Raw genomic sequence first — 27988 nt, 5'->3', positions numbered from 1 at the left:
CTCAAGTAATTTTCTCAAATGTAGGACTTTGACTCGTAGTGGAGAATTTTTAGTGTGGTTTTACTTTTACTTCAGTAGGAGATATACAATTCTTCCACCACTGCTTATACCTGCCAGAACAAAAAGAGCAAACAGTTCAGTGACTTTAGGTCTAAAGACTGCCTGTCGTTTAAGTGAGGGATCTCTCCGTGACGGGGTGGTGTGGAGTGATGCATTGCTGCAGCCTCAGGGCAGGACACCAGTCAGTCACACAGCAATCGCTCTCCAATCAATGTCCCTGCATGGAGCAAAAACACTGGAGCTCACTGGGCTGCAGAGGGACAGCAGGGCTTCTCAGGAGCTCCAGCAACTTTCACCAAGTGGAACAAAACACTGCTGTTATATTTCACCTGCTGTCTTTGGTTTGCTCAATATGTTTCCTGGGTTTAAAAAGGAAGACAAATGTGAGGAAACCATAGACGGTATATAAATAGGAAGAAAGCTTTATCAGAAGTAAGCAAGACCTACAATTTTTTTTAGATGTAGTCAGTTTATATTTATAGTAAACATGTGTGTTGAACATCTAATAATATTCAGATTAGCTGTTTAAATGTTTATTTTGTAGGCTCAGCCACAAAACATTTTGGGGATGATATACTATCAGTACAATCCTGGACACAATCACTGGACCCAATTAAAAAGAAATCACAACAGAAACAATCCATTAGCCTTAAACAGCTTTTTGAGATATAGGCTACATTGAGTTTTAAGTTACGTCCAGTAATTTACACGGAATTACAATTTTCTTTGTAACAAATAAAAAGGACTGCTAAAAGAACAGTAAAAAGCACCAGAAGTATTGTGTAACCGTGTATGGGAATACAATTGTGCTTCCTAGTTTGAGCATGAGAGTAGATGGCTAAGAAAAGTGTGTCCATGTATTATTAACAGCTTAGTAGTTTAAGAGGGAAAAAGACTCAAGGCCGTTACTTAATGTTTCCGTTAAGGTTTCGGACATGATAAAAGTGTTATCGAGCCATCCCTAAAATAAAACCCTTTAATTACATTTAAATTAAAGTTATTGCTTGAAAATGTCCACTTTCTTCAAGATATGTTTTTTTCAAATGTGAAATTGACGTCAATATGTTAACAGATACCCAAATGGTCACTTACACGATATAGGAGGATGAATGTAATGCTGCTCTCTGTATCAAGGGAGAGCGTGCAGATCATTACGTGATATAAGAAGATGGGGTCTCAATGAGAACATTGCATCTGGGATAAAGTTTCCATATGACAGACTATAGGTATCAAGAGACATAATGCTCAACAAGAATCAATAAAGACAAGGAAATGTTGTGGTGTAGTCATGGTATGTGGAACCACAATGCTATCTTATGGGCTTTTTATGACAATGTTACTGTATCATGGGTTCAGCAGAAATGTTATCTGCAACATAAGCACAATGCTCATCATCTCGGCTGTCTAGACCTTGCTATGGTGACCCTTAACATTTTTTCTTGGGATGTTTCTAATGGAGCTCATTGTGCTGTTGTAGTTCCTGTAAGTCTCTCAGAATGACTCAGCTAAATGCTTACATTTAAATACAAAGCATTATCAATGCATGCAAACACACAACGATATTTTTAGACCCCCGTGGTAAGTCACTATTGATTTTATTTTCATCTCGAGGAGATGTGTTTCCATTTCTTGCACAGTGGTTTGGGGAAAGCAATTATGGACTAGAGTCCTGTTCAAAAAGGCAGGATGCACCTACAGGGATCCAGACTGTTCATAAGATAATTACCAAAATCACTACAGCATATTACACCGTTACTACGCCATCTGAGCAGTGTGTAATATGATTTCACTCTGGAAGAGCAGCGTGATGCTGTCATTTCATTAACTAGATGTTAATTTCATGATGTACACAGCACCTGACCTGATGCTAAAGTCACACAGCATGTTCAATACCGTCATGTAAACAAAAATATCAATAAATCACTCAATACTCAACCACGTGGAAACGTTATGTTCTAAAAATAAGCCCCGTTTCAGTTGGTGAGCATGTGTTGAATATGTAAAATGGGCTCAGGCTCTTGAAGGCGGCTCGTTGTGTTCTCTGATGAATTGGATTTCTGTAATTTCCCTGATTTTCTAATACAATGAGTGCAAGAGGTGTCGTTCCCATTAATGACACTCCTTTGTGAGCCGTGCATCTTGACCCCTATTAAAGTACTGTCACTCGGACAGCAGATGGTATCCACACACGCACAGAAGGGGAAGGAGTGGCCATGGCAACAGACTCATAATGGCTGGCCTGGTGTGTAGTGGAATCACTCGGCCTAATTTGTTAAGTACCACCTCAGTATATTTGATTTAATCAGTCTATTCAGTGCATAAAACAAGTGGCATCAAATAAATTCACAGCTGCCCACACTGACGGTGGAATAAACATCTTGTTTAGGTTTTCATAGATATTCATACATTTTCATCATTTTTGCTTTCATGCAGCCAGTGTTTGATAAAAAAATGTAAGCATTAGTACAACTCAATTGTACATGGGTAGGTTGTACATTACTGGAAAGTAAACTAAACTGATTAAGCCAAAAACAGTCGGACACATTTCCCACAGAAGTTATTGTATTCCACATACCTTACAATAAATAGTGATTGTTAGAGTTGAACAGTAAAATAATGGTATCTACAGAATGTAAAATAGGACAGATGAGCATCCTGGTTTATATTTTGAGGAAGAATTTCTTCCTGTACAGCAGGTAAGCGATGAGCACCCACAGTGCAGTCCCCCACAGGCTTTGGAAGAGCTGCTCCCAGTGGCTCTCCTGGAAGCGCATCTCCCAGCTGAACGGGAAGTAGAACCCCAGGAGAGAGTGACCAACATATACAAAGATGGAGTTCATCCCTGAGGAGGGGAGGAGAAGAGACAAAAATAAGATCCTATCGAACAAGACTGAGGAAATCTCATCCTACTTTGCACATTTGTAAAACACATTACGGATAAAACAACTGTATTGGGGGAGGCAGTGCAAAAGCTTTAAAAATAAAAGTGAAACTTTACTTCAAATGCTTGTCTCCGAGTCTGACCAAAACCTCAGCTTGACCAAATCAGTAATAACAACCCCTACAAAGCTATCAAACCCATTTTAGAAAACCTTAACAATGTTAACCACTGCTGAAGAAAAGTTCTACAATATACAAACCAAGGCTGCTAAAGGATTGTTACTACTGCAAATAAACAGATAGCTAGCTTTGTGTGCCTCTTCCACTCTGACAGTAGACTCCTTTAATATTAGCTACACTAGCTAATCCAGGGGGCTAATAATTACTGTGTTACTAATTACTTTGGTCAAACTCTAAGACCAGCATTTTAATAGTTAATGTACAACTGGAATGGATCCTTTAAACCTGTAAAAACTAACATGTTGGCCACTTTGAGGCAGCGTAGACAAGATGTATACAACACTTACACAATATCAGCTTGATGATATAGCAAACTTGATAGCAAATAGTTGCATTTTATTTTTACAAATGTAGCTGCTAAATGTTCCACTATGTTCAGCAGTTAGCTTATTTTAAGATAACAACAAGATTCTTGAGATTTTAAATCCTCCTTTTACTCCCAGGCTGCACACCATGTGAGTACAAAACATGATTTAAGCTAAAATAAACAGAATACAAGAGGAAAATAATATAAAACATAGTGAACCTGGTAAAAGTGAAAGAAAAAACTTAGTTTGATAATGGGGAGGCAGTGTTCAGTGGATCTTTAGAGCATTGAAGCTTGAAACAGCTGCCTGCTTATTGAAAAAACATTACTGTTAAAGGCCGGAAAACAATAAGCTGAAAAACCCCAAAGCGCTCAGTAGAGCTGGCTTGAATGGTCACGGGATAAATGTGAGTGAGTGCATAATTGTAAATAGTCATGTGTTCAATCGATGTAAACATTTCCATTATAGCTTTTTTAATAAATTAGCAAGGTGTCTAATCGTGATTCTGAGTGTTAACATTTACCCCTGTATAATACATGTCATTCTTTGCTAGCATTTAAGCAGTACCTGGGTATATGAATGGCTGCCCGCCCCACCAGCCTTTGATATCAGTGACATAGTACATGCCTCCCAGCAGCAGGAAGGAGACACTGCCCATACACAACACAAAGGACAACGACCTGCAGAAACAGACCATCAGCAACACTTTACAACAACAGCAACATTTCACTCTGTACATCTGGCCATCACTAAAGTGGTGAACAAGGGTGTAAAAACATTGGGTCTATCAATCCTGTACTGCAGATAAATAACACCCAGGGGTCTCGAGGCACTCCAGCAAACTGCGGGACAGTTTGCTGGATTGGTCTAAGCAGGCATCAGCAGTGGATCCTTGGCACGTGCTCCGTGGAGCCGTGCCAGCCAGCCATGTTCCTGTCTGTTCCTAAGTGCAAGAATGTTTGATGTAATACCATCTGATGTAAAATGGCTGCCTCTAGGAGCCTCCTGGCTTTTTTTTATTTATTTTTTTATCTCCGCTGAAGTGGGGCCAAAAAGGACTCTTAGCTGGGAGTTAATTACTTCTAGACATCCAGGCAGGGACTCGTACTCAAGAGCTCAATAACCTGTGTATGATGAACTGCCTATAAAAGCCAGGCAGGTAATGGCGAGGGATGAGCGCAGCGTTAGCAGGAGGCCCCAGTGGAACATCATGAAGAATCTGCTTACACATCACAGATGAAATGGTATTCTTCCTGCTGCAACATTAAAATGATTCACTTCATATTAAGGGGAATGTGGGAGTGGAAAGAATGCGCAGGTCGTAAAGTAATGTACGTCTGAGGTTGTTATTGCGCTGTATTTCATGCAAAACCATTACAAACGTGCCTTGTTTTACCAAAAAGGCATATGATAGTTTGGGAGCGGTTAGACTACACCGCGGTTATATAGATGCTTTTCCCAGAGCCTGATCCCATTCCATCACAGAGCTGGTAAAATGTGTTGTGAGCGACTAGAGAGGATAAAGCATCCTTTATTTTCCTGGCTGTGAGGAAGAGTGATCATGTTGGGAGGATGTATAACCCCTCCACCTCACACTCCCGACAGCGCGGGTGATTATTTACAGTCGTAGCTGTCGTTAGAGGTAAGTAAACGCGTGTTTTAGCAGCCTTGATTTGTGCCTGTTGGAAACCCATCCTTTCTTTTGTGAGGAAAAGTGGCTGGATTTAGAGGGTCAGGAAGCACTTACCAAAGGTTTTTATTGACAGGTATAAATCCTCCATCTCGCGTGCACTTAGAAAGGATGGCTGCAGAGATTCCCTAAGGGTGGAAATGAAACAGATTTCAAATCGATGGAGGGCGATAAAGCGAGCAGTATTGGGCTGCTAAAACGTGAGGCATCAGAATCAAGCAGAGTCCGGAGGATTAACCGATTATCTAAAGTCAGATGCAAAGTCCATCAAGTCATACACACAATATCGGACTACAACAGGCCAATATGTCCACGCTGGAATGTTATGCTCCTCGTAGACACCCCCCCCCCTTCAGAGTCACACCCATTTGAGGTGGACTCCACGGTCAGTTAATAACCACAGTACTGAGGAATAGTGTATGATCTCATGGACTCTTCATCAATGAGAGCTGTTACTGCCTCATCCATTTACCTTTACATATCATTTAGATACTTGAGGATACATTCTGTGCTCCAGAGAGAAACCCAGGGCAGTGGTTAGAATCCAAACATGCTTGTTAGGTGGATATCCATCATGTGTATAGATGACAGAATCGATGGTGTGGAAATAGCCTAGCCGGGGCTGGATTGAGTCTCCAGGCTATCCAGGCAGCAGGATGTGGGACGGGGCTGGTATGTGGGGCAATCGCTCAATTTCAATCTCTCACTTCTCGAGCCTGATCGTTGGATTTTAATTAACAGGGACTGTTGTTTATTAGCAGGAAGATGCATGGCCGCCCCTGGATATCAATCTGCTGTAGAAATAACAGAACAGAGAACTGTGGCGTAAAACCCGGCTTGTCCTTTACTGCTTGAACACTTCTTTGTGAACCTCCTGTGCATAATATCAATCCTGTGGTTGGATGCCTGTAGAAATGAGCTCCCTCCTCCACTGTGGAGGCCTGCTAATGTCAAGAGCACATGTCTGAAACGAAGAGGCTTCAGCTCTGCTCTCCTCCCCTCTGAGGCAAAATCGTATTAGAAAAGTCAATATGAAGAGAAGGCCGATCGCTAAAACTAATTTTGCTTTCTTTGTCGCTGAAAAACATTTAGTGTGGGACTAAAAATAGATTCAGCTAAGATTAAAGAAGGAACCAAAGCAGAACACATATGCTGTATTTACACTTTACTCACGGTCTGTATCTCTTCCCAGAATCAATAAAAAAACTCCAGCTCTCTCTGTCAACAATTGCAGTGCGAGAAAATCTATTTTATTGTTATTCTCTATTTCAGTTAACTGGGATTTTACGTCCCTGTATTGATCCATCTCTAAACACTGTATGATCCTGAATATAACGTCTCTCAACATCACCATTTTGAATATCATCATCTATGTGACATTACCAGGTGCACCCATGGGGATACAGTGGCGACACATAAAAGCCTAATGTTTATTTATTTCCTGTTGTGTTACTTTATCACTCTGTGCCTCTGGGAGAAGCCAAATGGATCTAATTTATTTCACCTCCCTCCAGTCACTCGCTCCACAATGATAGTCAATAAGATTCAACACCCGGAGACATAATGGGGAGATTTGTCATTTAGGAATTGAGGTTAATGATATTACATTCTCACAACAGAATTTCAATTGATTCTCACATGTATGAGCAGGATTCTTCCTGATTTACAAACACAAAAAGACCCATTCCTCCACTGCTGGATTTCTTGTATTGGATTTAGTACATAAATGTTAGACCTATTACAGTCTTATTCGGTTTGTTTGTATCTCTGTCTGTTAGCAGGATTGCTGAACAAATACTGCCATAACTTGGTGGAAGGGTGAAGCATGAGTCAAGGAAGGTTTGAGCGGATCCGAATCGTGGGTCAGGTGCACCATTTTTTTTTCCATTTATGTAAATGCATACATATCATGCAAATAATAAATGTTAGTGAGGGGAAAATATCCAGAATGATATAGTGGGTGCAATTGCAGATTTGCATGTCATGGCAGACTGGACTATTTATTATTTATTTAGAGGTCTGGTCTCTCTGCCCTTCTAGTTTGATTATAATAATGTTGTAGGACCATATATATATATATATATATATATATATATATATATATACTGTGAGCATGGCTCTGGGGTTGGGGACCTCCTTTTATTTCCTTTAGCAAGAGCATTAACTTGATTCTTTCACGTTTAGTAAAAGGTTTGACGACTGCTAAATATATTGGCATACAATTTGGTACAGACATTCATTGTTCCCAGATGATGAATCTCTATTTGGTTAACCCCTTAGTTCTCATATCGTGCCACCATGAGGTCAAAATATGAATTGTAATGACGTTGGTGATCCTCTGGCTTTCCATCTAACACCATCCCCAGGTCAGATATTTGCATTAACCTCAGATATACTTTCTATTCAGTGCTAATAAATACATTTGAACATTCTCCCAAACTATACTATAATGATGAACATGGTAAACATAGTTGCTTAACATTAGCATGGTGTTACTGTGAGCATATTAGCATACTCAAAGCACCATTGTGCCTAAATGCAGACGCACAGAGCTGCATTTCTCTCTGTAGGGTCTTCTTTTCTTACATGCTGAGGATTTAAAAGCTTTATATCATTAGAAAGTAACGGCTGGAAGAGAAATATTATGAAGGCTAAAAGCTCTATTGAGATATTGCATAGATGCAGTAACGATAAAACAAAGTTAATGGATGGAATTGTTTACTTAATTTAAGAACCTTCAGTCAGGTTTAATCACATTGGTCAAACAGTCACACATGCCAGTCTGCAGAAACCAGAAATATCAGAAAAGGCCCAGTAATATATACAAAAAAACGTCAAACTAATGGGATTAAACTAAGTGTTTTTCTCTGACTGCGTCTACTGGCTTCTTTTCATCATGCCCAGTTTCAAAGGCTGAGTGAGGCAGCCAGCTCCTCCGGCTCCATCATCGCTTCGGGCCACAGCTCCGCCGCTTCAGGATGTCTCCCTCCACAGCATGCAGGCTCATGCTAACTAACCCCGTTCTGCAAACAATCTCCTGTAGCATCTCACTGTACTGTGCAAACAAACACGCAAAGCTCAGCAAAGCTCAGCAAAGCCTTTCCTCCTGGATATCTGTCAATCTCGTTAGGACGGACTAACAGCCTCCTGTCACATGTTTAGAAATGCAAAACGGGACGTCTCATATAACACTTGGCTTCTCCCTGTGGGACACAATCCCCATCCAAATGAAATAGATGCCAGCTCGCCTCTTCTTGTGTTGTGAGACCACCCAGAATAAACAAAGATCCAAAACAAAAATGTGCTTAACTGCTTTCTGAGCTGATAACTACCAAAATGTGTGTTTTTATTATGGGTTCGAATTGATTTTAATATTTTTTCTGTTATACCAAACTGTCCATACAGTCACATGATTTGTCTTTAAATGTGTATTGAGACTTAGTGTGCAGGTATATGATTTAATTGTGCTCTTTATTAGATGCTGCAGACTGTAGTAGACATTGAATAACTCTTCTAATCTGCAACCACATGTGAGGCACCGGCAATGAGAGACAGTGTTACCTCCCCCGGGGCGCTGGATACTCATGACTGCCCGGAAATACAGCCACACATGGATGTTGTTTAATTGTACTGAGATCACACACATGTCCTGGACTAAGTCCTGCTAATGAATGGCTTTGCCAGCGAATACCAGAGTGGCTGAAAAACATGTTGCAGTCTACCTTCATGGCGAAGTAAAACAGCAGGACCATAAAAGTGCTCAGCCCGGTGTGAGTCATAGGAGCAGGACAAGGTGATTTGTTGTCTTGGTTTTAAGTTATCAATTGACTTTTATACTCTATACTTTCCCAGCTGTGTTTCAAACCCCCACATTATGCAACGTACCAGGATGACGGCCCACACGAGGAATCGACAGAGGATGTGGACGTTTATCCCCCGGTAGAAAATGATAATTTTCCCAGCCTGTGGAGAAGGAGGCAGAGATAAGCAGGGACACCACAACTCATTTAATCCTACATTTAATGAGAAATACCATGTAAACACCAGTAACGGGTGTGTGCATGTATTTGCCCTTGGGTAACCAAATATGCCTGGGATGTCAATGCTGTGTCCCTGACGTGGCGCTCACATTTCTCCTATCCTGTTGAGCCAGATGTGGCGTGTAAGTCATCCACACCCTCTGATTAATTTGGTGATGATGAATATGTTTCAGCTGAGGACATTAGCACGGGCAGCACAGAGGAGGGCTCGCTGACGGAAGGGCTCAGTGCTAACCGCCCACCGGGAATTAAGCAATGTGGCTGCTTTTCCAGGGCTACTTCCCACAACGCAAATTATTAAAAGTGACGCTGTCGCCGTCAGAAGCTCAGGTCTAAAGACCAAAGGCTCTCTCCTCACTTTCTGACAACATTTTGTCATTAAAAGAGGGCAGCTGTGCACTTGCAATTAGGCGGGAAAAAGGTACTTCACATAGCCTTGATTTAAAAAAATATATATATATATATATATTCTCTACCTGTATTTTAACTCAATGTAACACAGCATTTAAGGCAAATTAATCAACCAAAGAAATGTATAGAAGTTGTGTGTGCTTTAGATTGTTCTGAATGTTAGTTCATTTTGCAGGTGTACAATAAGAAAAACAGGATTTTCTAAGCTCAATCAAAAGAGCTGGCACCTGCAACATAATCTAAACATTTGAGCCTGTTTTGTAAGGGAACAGAGAACATAATTAACTGTAGTCTCACTGTCTAATATCATTCGTTAAAGTCTGAGCATTATAGTCCATCATTGATCCTCTAGTTAAAGAAGCTAACTAGAAATCTATTTGTATAATTGTACGGAAGTTATTGATTCTTGAGACTAGTTTCTGCCAGTAGTGTTTGACCAGTAAGCCTTCACATAACAAGCTTTGGTCAAATATGAAGAAGTTGCTGCTCTCAGCCAATCAGAGGCCAGTATTGCAAGAATTTAAGGGAGTTCCCCCAAATCACAGAAAAACTTACAAACTTAGAGTTTAAAAAATGTATGAAAAATGAAATGTTTGATATCATCAAACTAATTATCATCAGTAGCCCTTCAATTAGCCTTGCATTGATTCAATACGCTAAACCATCCATTTACTAAACAAAGTACAATAAAAAGCATTGTGCCTATTAAAAGCAATAGTAAATAAAGAACCATTCAACAACAACAGAAAAATATTGACACACAAAAACGACTCAAAACTAGAAATACTCTTGTACCACTTGTTGAATCACACAGGTAAAATGAATAAACCATCTTACCTGCATCCCCAGGAATCCTATGACAACAGAGTTTATTGTACCCAGAACCCCCTCTGGGTCAAAGGGCTGCGTGGAGCGATACAATTCCTGAACAAAAGCAAAACAACAAGGACCAGCAAGGTTGTTTTAATACCACCTGCACGATTTGAAGAAGAATTGGTAAAATGATGAAAGGTGTGTATAAAAAGATCTTACTTTGCATGAGGGGTATCTGTACATGTTATCCCCAAACATCCATCGGTCAACGTATCCTGCTGCGCCCCCAGTGCAGTTTGGGTAAAGACCGTCATCCCCAATTCCACCAGCTCCCAAATACCCTCTGATAACAAACATTATAGTGTAGTTAGCATTCGAAAACAAGGCATTCTAATAGCAATGAAAAAGTAACAACATAACTATACAGGATTTTAAAGGCAATGCTTTAAACATGTATTTTACGAGATGATTTAAGCAAAGGAAGTTCCTCAGGCCACATTTTCAATGTGAGAGATTTAGTTTAGTACTTTATTTGAGCTCAACAAGAGGTTGGAGGAAACACAAGAGCTCCTATTTGAACTAGGAGTATTCTAACAGTGATGTCATGCAGGGTCACGTGGAGGGAAACGCAGACAAAAAGCAGCACTGAGCAGAAGACGCAGAGCGAGGAAGATGGATCCTCTGCCTCGGCTCCTCTTATTGCACATGACAGACTGAGATTGGCTAATTATGCCCTCTGAAGCATCCACCACAGGCCCATAAATCACAGAGGTTCATAACACCAGCGACTCAAGGTGCACGCTCACACCTCTGCTGCAGAGCAACAGCCCCAACGGGAGATTATCTCAGCATGGGGGGATTTACACTTTAAGCATACGTGTACAGTGGATTCATGAGTGGATCTGGCTTGGTATGTTATACGACAGTGGGAGCCGTGCTGGGACTTACGTGGGGCAGTTGGGTACAGGCAGGAGCAGAGTGATGCAGAGCCACAGAGTCTCCAGCAGGACGATAATCAGCCACTGTGGCCAGTACAGGACCACGTCCTGGACGGGGTTCCACCAGTGATGCTGCAACACACATACATCGTGTCTGCCATTAGGGGTGTTAATGTTAATGTTAATCAAAACAATAACAAAAGACACGTTTGGTAGTGTCATGAAGTATCGTAGGATCATAGGTGTTTGCCAGGGGCCAGACACAATGAGTTAAACTGGTCAAATACAACATTTAAAAATACATGTTTTTACAACGCAACTTAGCTGAAAATTGGACGTCCCTGAGAGGCAGCGATCCGATTTGTTGCTGATGTTTTCCCAGTCTGTTTCTCTGTTAACTTAACATCCAGGCTATTAGGAAGTTTATAAATGATCCGCAGACATTGCCTCCAAGGATCAATGAGACACGGTGAGTAACTCCAGTAAAGAGCAGTTTCATTTTTGTATTATATTTGTATTGGACTAAACTGACACAATTCTCTAGGATTTAAAACATTTTGGGATTATTTTAAGTACTGAAATTAAAAAACATATAACATAGGTGTTTTAAGATGAAATGTTAAATGTTACGGCTTTGATGTACAGTACCCAGGAATTCAAGGCGCACACAGTGAATTAGCTGTTTATAAATGTTTTGTTCCAGGCGGGACTTTTTTTATCCCCTGGTGTGTAATGAAAGACTAAAGTGAACCTGACAGAGCTGCTCACCGCTCGCAGTGGGATTTCTTCGTGGCCCCAGAAAGTCTGCAGGAGAGACAGGACAAAGTAGGTGAAGCCCAGACGCTGCAGCACCCCAGGGATCCTCAGCCAGGACCAGGACACTGCAACACAGTCAACATCATGATCCCTCATACATGCTCTGATACTCAGTGATGAATATATGACCTTACAACTCAGGTACCAGCTCAGATATATAACTATTCCTGCTGATGTGAGCAAATTATAAATCAGGAAATAGACAATATTGGACACGTGAGCATCTTCTCCATCATTCCATTCCATTCCATCTTCCTGAAGGAGGATGACGGACAGCACTGGGGATGGTGTCAGCCTACAGGAAACAGACATGTCAAGAACGTGGGAAGCAAATCAAAGATTCCCAGTTATCTCTTTGTCTCGACAAATTGGGGAGGATAAGATTGGCTTGTGGTTGAGAGATTGATGGTAATCTACACATTAGCTAATTGAAAACCTTTTTGCCACACAAAGTGCCATGAAAACAGCGTAATCCCATTCATTGATCCAAGCAAATCAAATAAGAGGCGGAAATGTCTCCTTTCACAGGAAAAGAGGAAGCTCTTACTTATGACACATTTGTTAAACATGCAGGTCACACTCCCACCATGAACATTTACTATATCTGTTCCCCCACAACATCTATTGTGTAATATTATATAAAAATGCATCTTGAAAGTCTTACAGTTTTAAAGAGAACTGCTTTTCTGATCAATTTATTTAGGTTTTTTGTGTGAAATTGAGACCCTTTTTGACGTTCAATATCATTTAAGAAGTGAAAGCTTGGCTGTCTGCTTCCCATCTCTGAGCACTTTCACTGATAGATTAAACAAAATAATGATTATGTGGTGGAAGTGAGAAGAACAGACTTAAACCATCAGAAAGTCTAGCAAATACTAGAAAAGTTTCAAAAAGATGGGTTTCTTATGTGAACATCGTCTGAAGGCTTCTCTACTGTCGGGGTTAGAACTCGACCTTCTGACCTCATCTTTATCTGACTTATGTAACGTCCACACGGTTCCGTCGCGTGCTTCAACGGAGACGCTTCCCATTCACTTTGAATGGGGTGAAGTCAAGCTTTGCCGAACTGCATTGTGGTTCTGTCGCGTCACTTTGCATCCGTTGCTCGCGCTGAAAGTTGAAAAAAGTTCAACTTTTCAAACGTCGACGGAAGCGCCAGCCAATCAAATCATATGCCAGTACAAGCGATAGCCAGTTAAACCGTGTGCTTGTGTGTCCGGGGCGGAAAATTCATGCGATTGGTTGTTGGTCGCGTGCCAGACACGCCCACCGGCAAGCTTCAACGCGACGGAACCGTGTGGACGTACCGTTATCATTTCTTGTAGCTTGTCACCATCCAAAACCAATAAAAAAAACTGATGAATAGTCAGAGATCAAACTTTGAAAACACTGTCGTCTTAAAGGTGGGGTAGGTAAGTTTGAGAAACCGGCTCGAGATACACTTTTTGTTATATTCCATGGAATGCTCTTAACATCCCGATAGCAATGAATATCTTAAGTGCTTTGACAAAAAATCCATAAAAAAATGTCATCTGTGGAAGCCGTAGTACTGTAAAAAGCACGACCAATCATTTTAGCCGGCCCGGCTAAAATAACTGGATGGCCTACCTGCCTGTCAGCCTTCCATCTGTGCACAAACTTATCTCGTGCCCTCATTGGTCATGTGCGCGTTCGTGTGTGTTGGAGGAGGGGCTCTATAAGGAAGTGGCAGATTTTTTCCGGCTGTGTATTTTCAAATTCTAGCGATCTCGAGCTGGTTTCTCAAAATTACCTACCCCACCTTTAAGGTAAATAATATTGTTGTATGTCAAAAACATCAACTTCTAAGGATTTAAGAGAAACAGCCACGTTTTTAGCTTCATCACACTACGTTTTGAGTTAATCTAATGGAATGTGAAATTCAACCATTAAAATAAAGTATTATGTAAGTGCTTCAATAAAAGGGACAAAATAAAAATATATTGGAGTTTCAAGGTCTCTGCTTTGACGATGATTTGTGCATCTAACCGTAGCAAGGTTTATTTGAAATGACTCATAGTTTCTGTCAAAGGTTAACACCTTCTTCTGTCTCGTCTGACATTGAAATGGTTTAACATATTGAGCCGATATGACTCCATTCTCTTATTAGATCAAACCCTGGGACAGAGCTGCAGAGGACATCCTTGGAGACGGAGGGCAGAGCGGCAGTTTATGGTAAAGTCAGTGTGCTGTTATGCCTCCAGCCTCCACAGCAGCTGCATGGGGCTGAAGAGTGTAACACTATCTGTTTGTAATTGTCCATTACCGCAGCGCTTGTTTTTGCTCAATCCGCTGCAGTTAAACGTCCCCCGGTGCTAGATTTTGAGACTACACACACAATAACAATATTTTTGTTAACCCAGTTACGCAGACATCCACCCAGGAAAGTCCATTAGCGCTGGGGAGGGCTAATGTGTGAGGGGCGCCCCGTGCATCCCCAGGTGGACAATGAAATGTGGATTTTCAGCCAGCTTCCTCTTCTATAACCCCCGACACGGCCCTGCAGCTTTGGCTTTTATCACAAGTCTGGATTTAAACATATACTAGATCTTTGTCTTTGTCACTTGACAAACTGCAGTTTTCTGCATATTATAAATATACTAAAAAGATGTAGATTACTCCTTATTATAAGACATGGTGTTTTCATAAACAACAAGTCTTCTAACAATTTCTGAATTCATAAAATATTTGTTTTGCCTTTGAAACAAGTAAAAATGCTGATGATTACTCCTATAACCCAAGCTATTGTTAAAAGACGTCTTGTTTTGCTTTGAACATTAGAGGAGTATTCATTACAAGCTTATTATGATGCTCAAAGACATTCCACGAGGTGAAACCATCAAAAGTATTGCATATTTTGTTGAACTGACTGAAACATTTACTTGATTATCAAAGTAGTAGCTCAATAATTGTCTCTTGATTGACTGATTGATTAACCTACTAATAGTTGGAGGGCTACACGTAACTATATGGAATGAATCTTGAAAAATCCTTGTGATAAAATCTGCTTAAAAAAATAAAAAATAAAATATATATATATATATATATAAAAAATATTTAATACAACAGCAAATGTATTGTTTTGTTTGTCTCTTTCTGTCCTCTGATGGTTCAAATGATTCCGAGTGCTGTACATGTGCAATTGGTCATATTATTAGACCTGCCAGCGTCTATGTTCATTTCCCCCTTATAGATCAAATCAAAAAGTACAGAACAAACACATCCACATATAAAGTATTTGTTCCATTAATAATTGAGTGCTGCATATGTCTCACGTACGTGGTCCGTCTCTGGGAGAGTAGTTGAGGAAGCAGAAGCCGAGCATCAGCAGGACGACTGTTCTCCAGGTGATTTTGCGCAGCAGCTGCAGGTGGCTGACTCCTTTCCTCTGCATGGATCTGAGAGCCAACACCACCGAAGTCCCAATAATAAACACGAACCTAGAAGAAATAACAATAAAACACGAGTAAGACACAAATAAACATGCATATTTAAGTTAATTATAATGGGAGTGAGAATATATGACAGTCCTCTTGTATTAAACTTACCATGGCATGACAATGTCTCCCACAGTAAGGCCTGCAACGAATCCAGAGGCAAACATTAATATGAATAGACACACAGATACTTGTATTTAATGCCATTATACAGAGTTCTTGCCCTTTCCTAATCTCTTCAATCCAAAAGGACTAGGAGGTGGATTAAGAACAATGTTATGTCCCTAAGTGCTGATCAGTCATTATCTTTCTATTTCCAAAAGGTGAATAAATATCTACACTCCTGTGACAGAAGCAATAAGGAGATTAATCAAACCGCGCTGAAATCAATACACACTTGTAGATGTGGCAGACAGGCTATTATAAGATTTAAATTGAGAACACCCCTAAACACTGACATGGATTTAATACGTTTGAGTGACATTTTAAACTTTTATATTCATGGGGAAAAGGGACGCAGAATTCGTAGCACTCATTCCCTCACTGCCCCCTCCCATATTCTCCCAGCTCAGCTGCCATTTAAAATCTCATCCCTCCTTCCCCTCGTCGCCTCCCCGGTTGTTAATAACAATACAGATCTATGGATCGGGCCTTTTGATTTGGCTGGCGTGAGGAATGGCATCCTGTGTGTTTGGTTTGAGACTGCATTAATCATAATTAGTGACAACAGGTCAGAAAATGCTGCAGACACAATGAGGAGATTGCTGCTGTTGAATAATTGCCTCGAGTTCATGCACTCATTTCATATCTGGCTTGAGTTGAAAGAAGGCGTACATAAATATTACAAGTGTAGGCAGACTGACCACTGTGAGCTGTCAGTCCTTTCAGCTATAGAGGGCTACAGGAATGAGTCCTTAAACCAGGAAATGAGTCAGCATTTTCGCAATTTCTGTTTCCTGCATCTAGAAGTAAATGTTTTTTTAATGGGTTGGATGCCGAAATAAGGTCTGTGGTTAAGAAAAAAAGACAATTCCTAACAAGTGGTTAAATTAAACTATTACATGTCATCATGCTGAAATATTATTACGTTTTTCGGTGGTGACGTCTGGCATTTTTTTTTTATCGTGTTGGAACAAAATGTGAAAGCACCATAAACCTTTATATGCCACATAGTTTAGCAATAATCCAATGAGCCAACAAAATCCCTAATCACTGCTTTTATCAAATCTATATGATAAGGGAAGACAAATAGTGTTAGTTTGTTTTGCATGTAAATGGTCTGCAAAGGCTCCTCCCCAAACTCCTCCATTGGACTCCTTTTTGCATTTCTGTAACATAGTAAGATCACTATGTATCACTCGCGCTTCTATTGGCTAGCACTTCAACAATTTGAACTTAATAGCCTACGGTGTGGGACATCTCTAAGCAGTTCACCAACATCACAACAGAGCCAGCTAACCAATCAGAGCAGGCTGGGCTCTGGTTTCAGACAGATGGTGAAAAGAGGTGCTGCAGCACAGGCAGTATGAGAAAAATAAAGAGCTGTTTGAACATTAAAGCATGGAGACACAACATATTAGAGGCACAACATACAAATACGAACCTGAAGATGTATATAATAGGGCCCCTTTAAGATGTATTTCTGTGCATATCATATACTTAACCATTCCATGGTGCATGTTGGAAGAACCAGTAGCCTCCCCCACTGTAGTTCACAAACACCATCACTGTCAGGGAAAACCTACAAAGACACTATGAGTAAGCACTATAGCACGCTGTTGAGTTATTCAGCAACAATTGGATTATTTTCATTCAGTAAATGATGGAAATTAGGGTTCAATGTGTTTTGAATTCAGCATAACTGTGTCATATCATAGCTGTTTTCTTAACACGTAACTTATACATCTGATACAATATTCGGTTTTGAATTCAATTTAAAGAGGCGAGGGGCTTTTTTTATTCTGTCACACTCCAAATGCAAGGTAATGCAATCTAAGCATTATGAATCACTCAGGAAATGAACACTTGTCCTCTGGATCTCCTCAAGCAGGAGTGCTGACTAAAGACTTTGCTTCTAATATATGATACACTTTATGCTTTAGCACTGGCCAAGGCTGCTGAAACACAGCACACGTGATGGAGTGCTTCACTGAATCAGACACTGGGGGGGGGGAAAGGTGTTTGCGTTGCATGTCAGAAAATGAGTGGGGGCCATTACACAACACAAACTTGGGTGGGTAAATATGTATATATTTGCGTGGTCTGGCTATAGAGGGTGCTCAGAGGCAGATTCAATTGTTTAACCATGTTAAATATTTGAATTTAAGCTTCTAATCCAAGTTTTATTCAATCAAAAATAAATTCGACAATAAGATTAGGACAACCTCTAAGCAATAGACTCTCTGATAAGATGCACTGTATCTGCCTCCTCTTGTTTTTCTGCCCAGATTGAATTAAGAGGTGCACCAAAGCCATTACTGCTCTTTTAGCCCCAACCTGCTGATACAAGATTTGAATCGGCCACTATCATCTCAAAATGGCTATTAAAGTAAGGTAAACCTGGCTGCATGTGTCCGTGTACTAATCTCTCTCACGCACGCACCCATCTGCATGCCGGCTATCATTTAAAATTTGACGAACAAATCCATTAGTCGCCATAGTGACAAAGACACAGGTTAAATCTCTGGCCACATGGGAGCCTGGTGAAAGTCCCTGCAATATCAGGGCTTATTGGCCATTTATTTAATCAAAACACTCTCATTGTGAATGAGAGCTCTATTTTAGGTAGATTACATTTCAAAGGCAGCACACAGGCGTCACTGGTGTCTGCTAATTGTGATTAAGGGAAACTATAAATGATTAATATGATGGGATCTGAGATCACTTTGCTTTATGTTGCACCAAAGTTAATACAATATCCAGGTTAAAGCTCCACAGGCTTGTTTCCTGGTTACTAATCAGGTTGAAGTTGTAAATATCCCCGTGAAGCTCTCCAATGAGAATTTGTCACGTCGGTAATAGACTTTATTCATGCCTGGGAATCAGTATATGTGATTTATGGCCAACGGATTACAGATATACATGTCTTTCTCGCAGCAGTGACAACTGGTTATGACTCGCTGATAGACGCTTATGGACTTCTTTGATTTGAATCACTGTACATGCATTACCAATTAGAGTGTTAGCTTAGTACATTTCCCCGTTGCAAATGGATAGTTACACTCTATCACTGCAGAGTATTGAGTTACCTTCTGCACTGGCCATATCAAATACACTGACATCCAATCTAGTCATAATAAATTACTGCTTGAGTGGGAATGCCAAGGTTCCTTTTGTTTTTGTGTGGCCAAACATCAGAGCATATCTGAAACTGAATCGGAGGAAAACTTGGAGCTTAGTCAAAAATAAGGAACGCAATGAGTCAGCCACCTGGTGTTAAATGCAAACGACAATCCATTGTTTTGCTGTAATAGTTGTTCCTTCTGTTGTATGAACTACTGACGGTGCGATTTTCCACAGCAAGGGAACTGGTGACAGGCTTTTAGCAGTGTGGCACAAGATTAAAATGCAAATCCTTTTAGAAAAATTAACGTTCAACCGTACCCCACTGTTCTCTGTATATCATGTCAGTGGAGCCTGAGCAATGATCAGAAAAACCTTTCAGCTCAGGAGAAAAGCATTTTGCCATCAGAAATGTCTCAGCATTTATGGTAGATGATGTGTCTGTTCTCAGCAGAAAGTTGTTACTTATCAGGGAGTATGGATCATAAGTCACAGGGCTGAGGAGGCAACGCAGCGTTAATCTTGAGCGCTGAGTCACAGTTTGATTAAGTGTGTTGTCAGTTATGAGAATTTCCAGTATTACCTATCAGGATGTCAATATGTGACAAGTATCTGTAACCCCAGAGAGACATTTCATCTAATAAGATTAAGCTCAGCGGCAAACAGCATAACAGAAAGAAATGAAATCAAAATGTAGCCTTTCCTTGAACCTTTTGTAAAATCTGGTTTAAAGGGGCCCTCTTCTGCTCATTTTCAAGTTCATATTTGTATTTTGTGCCTCTACTGGGACCTCTTTACAAGCTTTAATGTTCATAAAGGTCCAACCAGAGCCCAGTCTGCTCCGATTGGTTAGCTGGCCAGCTCTGTTTTGATTGGTCAACCACTTAGAAATGACCCACCCCTTAGCCTATCACGTACAAAGTGTTGGAGCGCTAACCAATAGAAGCGTGAGTGTTAAATAGTGATGTAAAAAATGTTATAGAAGTAAACAAAGGAGTCCAATTGAGGCGTTTCAGGCAGGGGGGGATTCACTCTCTCTGGAGGGAACTTATGGATTTTAGCCTTTGAAGACCATTTACATGCACAGAAATGTATATAACATACTACAGGAAAGGGAAAACCCCAAAAATCCTATTGAGGCCCCTTTAAGGGTATTTAACCAATACCGCTCCCAGAGTAAATAATACAATGTGGTGTTTTGAATTCAGCACATATGCACAGTGGTTTCAGATGGCTTTTCATCCAAAAGGAAGCCACAGATGGAGAAGATGCCAATTGTCTGCTGGACGCTGCCTCTGTGCTGCTGGATTTCCTCTCGTTCTCTATTTTGGCAGGAGATCTATGGCCTTGTGGATGTGTGCTGATATGTCGACTGTATTATTACATCAATTATTTGGCTAGGGGGAGGTCAAAGCCACACCAGCATCCTGTTTCCAGAGAGGCGTGCTTTGTGTCTACCCCCAGGCCACAATTAAGGCTAGCAGGGAGTCCAGATTCAATCACATGCATCACTCCTGTCCAACAGCAACACACTGTTCCAAACCCAAGACTCTCTGATATCAGAAATCATGCCCAAAGCTATACCGCCTGATAACAAAAGCTTTGGGGGAGCATGTGGCCAGACTGTGACCCCTGTAATTATTCATTATGATGGGCCTGTAGATCTTCATCATGCCTCAGACTGCTCCAAAAGGAATTAGCATGTGAACGGGCCGCATGTGGTGATAGACTGATAAACAGGATGGTTACTGATGGCGGACATACCCTCGGAAAGTGTCCAGTGAGTGCAGACGTGTTGGTTTGGCTTTAGTGGCATTTTCCTCCTCTACCTCACAAGCCTGTGCCTCATCCTGTTAGGGTAGAACGATAAGATGTCAAATACTTAACAGTAACTCAACACCATTTTCTTACATACACATTTTAATTAAAGTAGCAAGAATCCTTATAGGACCAGTTTGTAGGATTTAAGGGCATTTATTGGCAGAACAAATATTTTCATTTGCATATAACCACCTGAAATTAAGAATCATTGTCTGAAGGCCTTTATATGATTGTGATAGCTGAGATATACAGAACATGTGAGGGAAGAGAGTAGTGTTTGCATTGTTTACATTTAGCGTATTAAAGGGGACCTATCATGCAAAATGCGCTTTTTGATGTCTTTTATACATACATATTTGTCCCTGGAGTGTCAGGAAACTCACAAAGTGTCAGAAAACAAAACCCTCTCTCTTCGCCTCCATACCCAAATCTCTAAAAACGGAGCTGATCCAGATTTGCATCCGATATGACGTAAATTACGTCATATCGGATATGCGGACCCACAGCACTATCAGAAAGTTGCTATCAGAAACAATGCCTGATGTGTTTTGGACGTAATATGGTCTTTGTTTACACTCAGAGCTAACCTGTACTGGAGAGAGTATGTGTAAAAAAGCAGGAAATAAAAAAAAAGGAACTCACCTTGTGGTAAACCCGCAAGAGAAAAAGCATTTGAGCTCCATACTGTTTTAGAAATAATCCTTGATGTGGTTTGGAACATGATGGCGTTTAATCACGGCAGAATTTAACTGTATCTACCTAATTCTGAGCAGGCATTAGCTCCCCCTCCTCTTTTTTATTTTTTCAAGCTAAGGACCCAAAATCAGCGTTTCTGTAACAGGGCTGAAACAGAGGGATATGAGGGATGTCTAAAATGCATGATCTGTTTATATTTTGAGCAAAACACATCATAGACATGTTTTTATATATTTTTTATTTTTATATATCTGAGACCCATAATATATGCCTAAAAATAGCATGATACAGTAGGTGCACTTTAAAGAAATGTAACAGTTTTTTTGGCCACTTTGGGACAGCGGTAAAATTATTTATATTAACGACAGCAGAAAAACTGAACAAAACCATAAGCTGAAAGATGCTAAACTGCTGCGTAGCACTGAAAGGAACTGCAGAATCAAATTATAACATTGTGTCGGTTTGCCACTATGTGCGAGCCCTTCCCCTTTCACGTAGTCATTTGATGGAATGTTGATACAAAAATATTGATTAGTGCTTGTACCTTTAAATAATTAAGTTTATTTTCTCTTAGGAGCCCTCATGTTGCTTTGAATGCTAACAGTATATATCAAAATGCTAATTACAAGAGCTCATTTAATAGCTGACGGGTTCTGCTAATTGACATCAAGTATGAAATTATCCTCTTCTGTAGAAGTCAATAATTATTATTATGTTAGAATTACAGTTCTGTCTCCTGTCGGGATCACATTGATTTGTACCCTTCGTTCTTTAACTTTTAGACAAGAAAAGTAATCTTATACATGTATGTTAAACTTGTTTGAAAATGTTACACAACTATAATTTTCCTGACATTTAAAAATCTTGAAAAAAACAAAAATCCAATTGCCACAGGGGTTGGAACTCCTTAAAATGATGTTGGCCATCTTTCTATCCTGGGTCATCCTCTGTTCTGTGTGTCGGCGCCTCTTTTGCCCCTCTTTCTGTGAAGGCAGCATTGAGATGTCTCTGGCCTATTGCCCTTTCGGTTGGATTAGCCTGACTCGCTGGCCTCCACGCAGGAGTTTAAAGAGCCAGAGCAGGAAGACACCAACACTAATATGTTATGATGGATCTGCATGCCAAACACACAGCATATGGAAGACACAGACATCTTGCTTGGAAGAATGAGAGGAGCCATTCATGCTCACCAAAATTACACAGCAGCTCTTGCCATCAAGCAAGATGATTGGACGGATATGCGCTCTATCTCTACCATGTAAGTCTGCTATACAATTGGCTCTGCTAACATTTGTATCAATCATTCCATTAGTGTCTCCCAAACGTCTTGATGACTGGAGTCTCAGAGCAATTTTGGAATGCATCCCAGGCTGCGTAGTTGGCCAATGGAAATAATGCAATGTTACTGTTGGACTAAGGCACATTATATATGTGAATATAAAGAAAGCAAATCATTTTGTGCAGTAAGGAAATAAAGGTGGTGCATTTTTTGTGCAGTGCTCTCCTAAACACTTAATATCCAGGAGATAATGGGCAAAACAAAACTTATGAAATACCCACAATACCCATATATCTTACATTTATATGTTCATACTGAGATGTTTAGGATGTCCAAAATGTAGAGTTGATATTGATGAGATTTCCACTAGTTTCATTTGATTGGTTTATGATTGATCCAAATACAATCAATTAAATCACTCATCCCTGTCGCTCCGATGCATTCACTAAGATATTATTCTAATACGATAATTAGAAGCAGAATGTTACTTACATTATCCACTGAGTACTGTGAGCCTTGGCAGCAAATGGACTTAATACATTCTGAGGAGCAACGCCTCCTGTAAATGAGAGGTTTTAGCTCAGATGGAGAAGTACTCAATGCAGGAAGGTATTTTCATTGTGGATGATGTAAAAAACATATGGGTACCTGAAGATGTAGGGTGCCACAGCGAATAAGAGAGCGATTACGCCCAGTAAGAGAGCTGCTACCAGGAGAGCTGGAATACAAAAAAGGGAAATTGTTTCAGACTGCGAGCCTGTACGTCATAGTCTGTCTGGAAGTCAATGTCAGGAGCTTTATAGTGTACAACTTTGTCAGAATAGGATCTGACTAGGGATAAAAGGCCTGATTAGCAGTCCAAACTGTCTGCTCCGCTCGCCTCTGGACTCCCTTGTGGCTCCCTGTCATTCAACCAGTGTCAAAGGGGATCCCTCAAGTGACAAACAAGGACCTAATGGAAAACTCTCGGTCTATCCATCTGGGTAATCTAACCCTGCAGGCGTAAAAAACTGAAAATGTAAGGCTACACTGGGACAAGGACAAGAAAAACAAAGACAGAGGGAAAGAGCTGGTCTGCCTGAGGGCATCATTGATAGGAGTGGGGTCAAGATGAGGTTTGTAGTAAGGCACAAACAATGCAGATAAGACGTATTTTATTTGTTACAGAACAAATTAAATCTACCTTCTTGAATTCAGGCTTATTTACTGATTATTTAAGGAGCAAAAAGTGTGTTTCCTGTTTCTGTTTCACGTCATAATGTACAAAAATAGACCTTAGTCCAACAAAAATGACAATGTGATTTGTATCTTATTTTTTTGCAATCAAAAAAGGCAAGTCTGCTACATCATGGTTCTGATTATATAAATAACACAGAGATATCAGTATAGCCTTCTTGCGTCAAAGCACTGAAATAATGGGGAAGTACGCTCCGTTTGTCTTCGGTGGAAAAACAAACAAGAAGCAGCCATTTTAACCTGAGCTGGATCCACACTATGACATCCACCCTGAACAAAGAGTGGGCACTTAATCGCCTCGGGAAAGTCCTGGCATCTCTGCTGCCCACTCATAAAAACACCATAAAGCTCTCAGCACATGAAGTGAAACAACACTGGATCTCTACAACAACCTGCTCGCTCTTTGGTTAAGTTATTGCCAGATAAATAGAAAAAGTAATAGAGGCATTTGAAAACAGCTATACTTCAGCTCATTGATACGTCTGTTAAAGTCGCACATTCACTTGATGGCAGTCGATATTCTGGATTTCTTTGTGAGAATTAAGCAGGTGACTTGTGGTTTGTGGTACAATGCAGAATACAGTACTAACATGATTAAAGGGTGGATCTGATAGTGGCTGCACAGAAACATATCCTTGAAGAATACCGCACCCATCGAATGACCTCATGAAGCCCCACGGCCAATCAATCGGAAGTAAACTTTGATATTTCCTAGCAGGGCAACTCTAACCTGTCTTGAGCTGCTGACCAGACCATTACTTAAGCTGAGCAAGTCCTATGGGGAGTTTGTATAATCACTGGTCTGCGGAGCTAATGGAAGCTCATCATACTGTGAAGGGGGCCGTCATGCTGACCATATATCTGCTTGGATAATGGCTACTTGGCCTTAAAAGTCTGATCTACAACATAATCTGCAATATTGTTAAGTAGAGTGTACATTATGGAGAGAGACGCTTTCAAAATCCCATTACGCCCTAATCCTTCCACACTCCCTAATGTATTACCCACAATCCTCCACGCGCGGAGCCAGGGCCTTCAAAACAAACAGAAAAGCTTTTCTTTTATCCCTTTTCAAGAAGGCATTTCTTATCTGATCAATACACATCATGTCCCAGGAGATGCGCGAGTATTGCTGCTCAGTAGACGTGGACAGGGCGAGTGATTCTCTGCTGACTCGATTAAGTGGGGAGTGGATCAAAGGCTTGTCTTGAGCGTGGACCAAGGTTCCTTTTCTGTCACTGTGGCTTAAATCATAACAGTCAAATTGTTCTATTAAAAACTGAGTGACTGATTACTGAAGGTCATCATCATGTTTCCTTCAGTGTTGTTCACTTACGAAGGTAGACGTTGTTTGGGATTTTATCCACAGCGTCAGTGCAGCTGGCAGACTCGGACATCTGGATCCAAACAGAGTAATGACCACCTTCCCCATACGTCTGACTCCACCTGCATCCAAAACAGTGAAACACACTTCCCTTAAAAGCACATATAATTACAAGATGTTTTATTTGATCCCCTGTGAAATTATTCCCTTAGAAGCATTATGAAATGTGTTCTTTTATTCACTTTCTGCTGTTTTCTCTAGACCTAACTAAAATATCTGCAAGCTCAGCAGCTACCCCTAGTGTCTGCTGTCTTAAAGTGCGTCCCCCTGTCCTCTCGTCATGTCCAGTTCCAGGCCCCCAAAAAACATGCATTACATGCTCATATTGATCCACTGTTGGGATGACATACTAGCTATCACTCGGAGTGTTTTTTCAAAGGGGAAAAGGAAATCAATGGCAGCAGTCTGGTTAGAGACCTCAGCATTGATCTAAGAAGCGCATGATCAGACCTCTAAGAGGGCGAAAAAAGGCACCAGAGGCTTGTCATGTTGCAACCGAATCTCTTGCCCCGTGTTTACAGGTGACCCCAAATGGAAACCTCTGACTTGTCAGTTGTGGTTGTTTAAAAATATGGCAACTGTCTCAAGTTAACATCCCCGCAGAGGTTTCAACAGGATATGCACAGCTTTGACGCTTTAATGAGCCCTTTTCATCAATATTGGAATGTCAGGTCTTATTAACCCCAAAAAGGCTGCTGATCGATACCCGGTGAGGTGGTTTAAGGGAGGGCATCACTCAGGTCCAGAAAGCAGGTCAGGATAACTCCCCCAGCCCTGTAAATAATCTCCCAGACTGCTGAGGCAGTCATCAGATGCCACCACACTATATCATGGCTGGAAGCCAGAGCAATACACTCCCACAGGCAGTTAATATGCGTAAACAGGAAACTAATCAGCATTTTTACTTCCTGGGATTGTAGGTGGTTTAATGTGGTTGATGCTTTGTTAGAATGTGTAACTGGTTACCTGCAGAGAGTCGCATTCCTGGACTGTGAGTCCACTTGCATAGTCAGAGTGAATTTTGTGCTGATCACCACAGATGCATTGTTGTTGTTGGGCTTCACGGTGACCAAATGCTGGTACAGACACTGAGAAGGGAAAACAGGTGAAACACTGACTTAATGGGATGGAATGGGGACATGATGGTTTAGGATTCACGCATTTTAAGTTGTATTTGTTAGATACACAAGTAGAATGTGCAGTTGAATGCTTATCTTTTAGCAGCGTGCTAAAGAAATAAATACGAAAAATATATACATTATTATGTTACAGGTTCATTGTGCAGGGCAGTGCAAATTATTTAAAAATATATTTACTTCTCTTGTTCCAAGTTGAGTAAATATTTAGGTCTTTACCTGTCATTTTAACCTTTTCCATGTGAATTGCATCCACATGTCTCAAAATGTCTTTACAATTCTCAAAAGAACACACACAACTCTTTTGTAGAACTACTTACATTTCCTTCACAATAAAACAAAAACTTAAAACAACATGAAAAAAAGTTAGGAATTACTGTAATTGAGGTCAGAAAAGCAACTTTTTGTTATATCAAAAAGTGCAGAGAAATAGTAGACTAGATCAGCTTTAAATGTAATGTCTGCTTTTTCTCTTAGACAAATCCCCAAAACCTGAAGAGTTTAATATCATGCCATCAGGGGTATCTATACTTCAGATTTTTAGGAGATTCAATCACACACTAAATATGTTGGGTTTGAAAGACAGTGGAAATTACCAGGCAGGGGAGGTTTTCATGAACGATGCTATTGGTGAGAAACTTAAACCTCAAACTTTAGTAAGTTTGCTCACTTATTGATATCTGGATCAACCTGGGCAAACAGACAGCTGGAAATGAGAGGCAACAGAGAGACCGTGTATATATATTTTGATTTACCTTGTAGCAGTGATCTGATGTGTAAAAGACCTGCACTTCTTCTGCCAGCTGGTTGTGAAATATTAACAAAGCCTGGTCCATTTTCAGAGTGGGCCCTGCATAGATTCAAAGCGGCACTGATTTACGGTGTACACAAAGCTTTTTGTACATCATAAATATAAAACACATCATATCAGGTCACTGTCATTATCAAGATCATAACACGGACTCAATATTATCGACAGAGTAAGTTCTCATACAACCGACAGGTCTATTTGTCATAATTGAATGTTTCCCCCGATTATGAAAAACAAATATTGATTGACACCAAAAGCGGAGTCTAAATATGTTTGAGGCATAAAGTAACTGCTCTTGGAATCCTGCGTCAATCTGTAACTACAGGAAGACTATTGAGAGTTTAAAACACTAAAAAGACCCACTAACACTGTATCCTAGAAGACTAACCTGATTTTAAGTGTCCTCCATAACTGCTTGTTACAAGTATTAACAAAGTTAGACTTGCTTGTAGTGTCCTGGGCTCCATGTTGCTACTTGAAAACATTGGCTACCACTGCTCATCTTTACAGCACTCGCACTAATAAAACAAAAAGCGGTCAAAGGGCAAAAGGGCGCACGTTGTTGGTGTTTCCTTTAAACAGTTTGTGATGTGTTTATTTGAATAATGTGTGGCGCAAAATTCGTCTGCAATTCAGTTCTAGAAATGATCAATAAAAAAGCATTATTGATGCAAACTTCTCAATCTCAATAT

At 40.4% G+C, this 27988-nt stretch overlaps 1 protein-coding gene across 1 annotated transcript; it reads right to left on the bottom strand.

Moving 5' to 3' along the window:
• Positions 1–571: 571 nt before the first annotated feature.
• si:dkey-192p21.6 (uncharacterized protein LOC565246 homolog) lies at positions 572–27771 on the bottom strand. The gene is made up of 18 exons (XM_034152029.1): positions 27685–27771; positions 27241–27335; positions 26316–26437; positions 25302–25411; positions 23378–23447; positions 23222–23288; positions 20698–20783; positions 17316–17392; positions 15763–15793; positions 15494–15654; positions 12149–12261; positions 11391–11512; positions 10662–10785; positions 10467–10553; positions 9064–9141; positions 5236–5306; positions 4056–4168; positions 572–2902 (listed from the first exon to the last, which is right to left on the bottom strand). Exons 1-18 carry the CDS (start codon positions 27761–27763, stop codon positions 2721–2723), a joined length of 1788 nt encoding a protein of 595 aa, XP_034007920.1. The 5' UTR covers positions 27764–27771; the 3' UTR covers positions 572–2720.
• Between the last annotated feature and the right edge of the window lie 217 nt (positions 27772–27988).

The sequence above is a fragment of the Trematomus bernacchii genome, unplaced genomic scaffold (genome assembly GCF_902827165.1).
Source record: "Trematomus bernacchii unplaced genomic scaffold, fTreBer1.1, whole genome shotgun sequence".
Classification (NCBI taxonomy): domain Eukaryota; kingdom Metazoa; phylum Chordata; class Actinopteri; order Perciformes; family Nototheniidae; genus Trematomus; species Trematomus bernacchii.
This window is presented reverse-complemented; position numbering and strand designations above follow the sequence as displayed.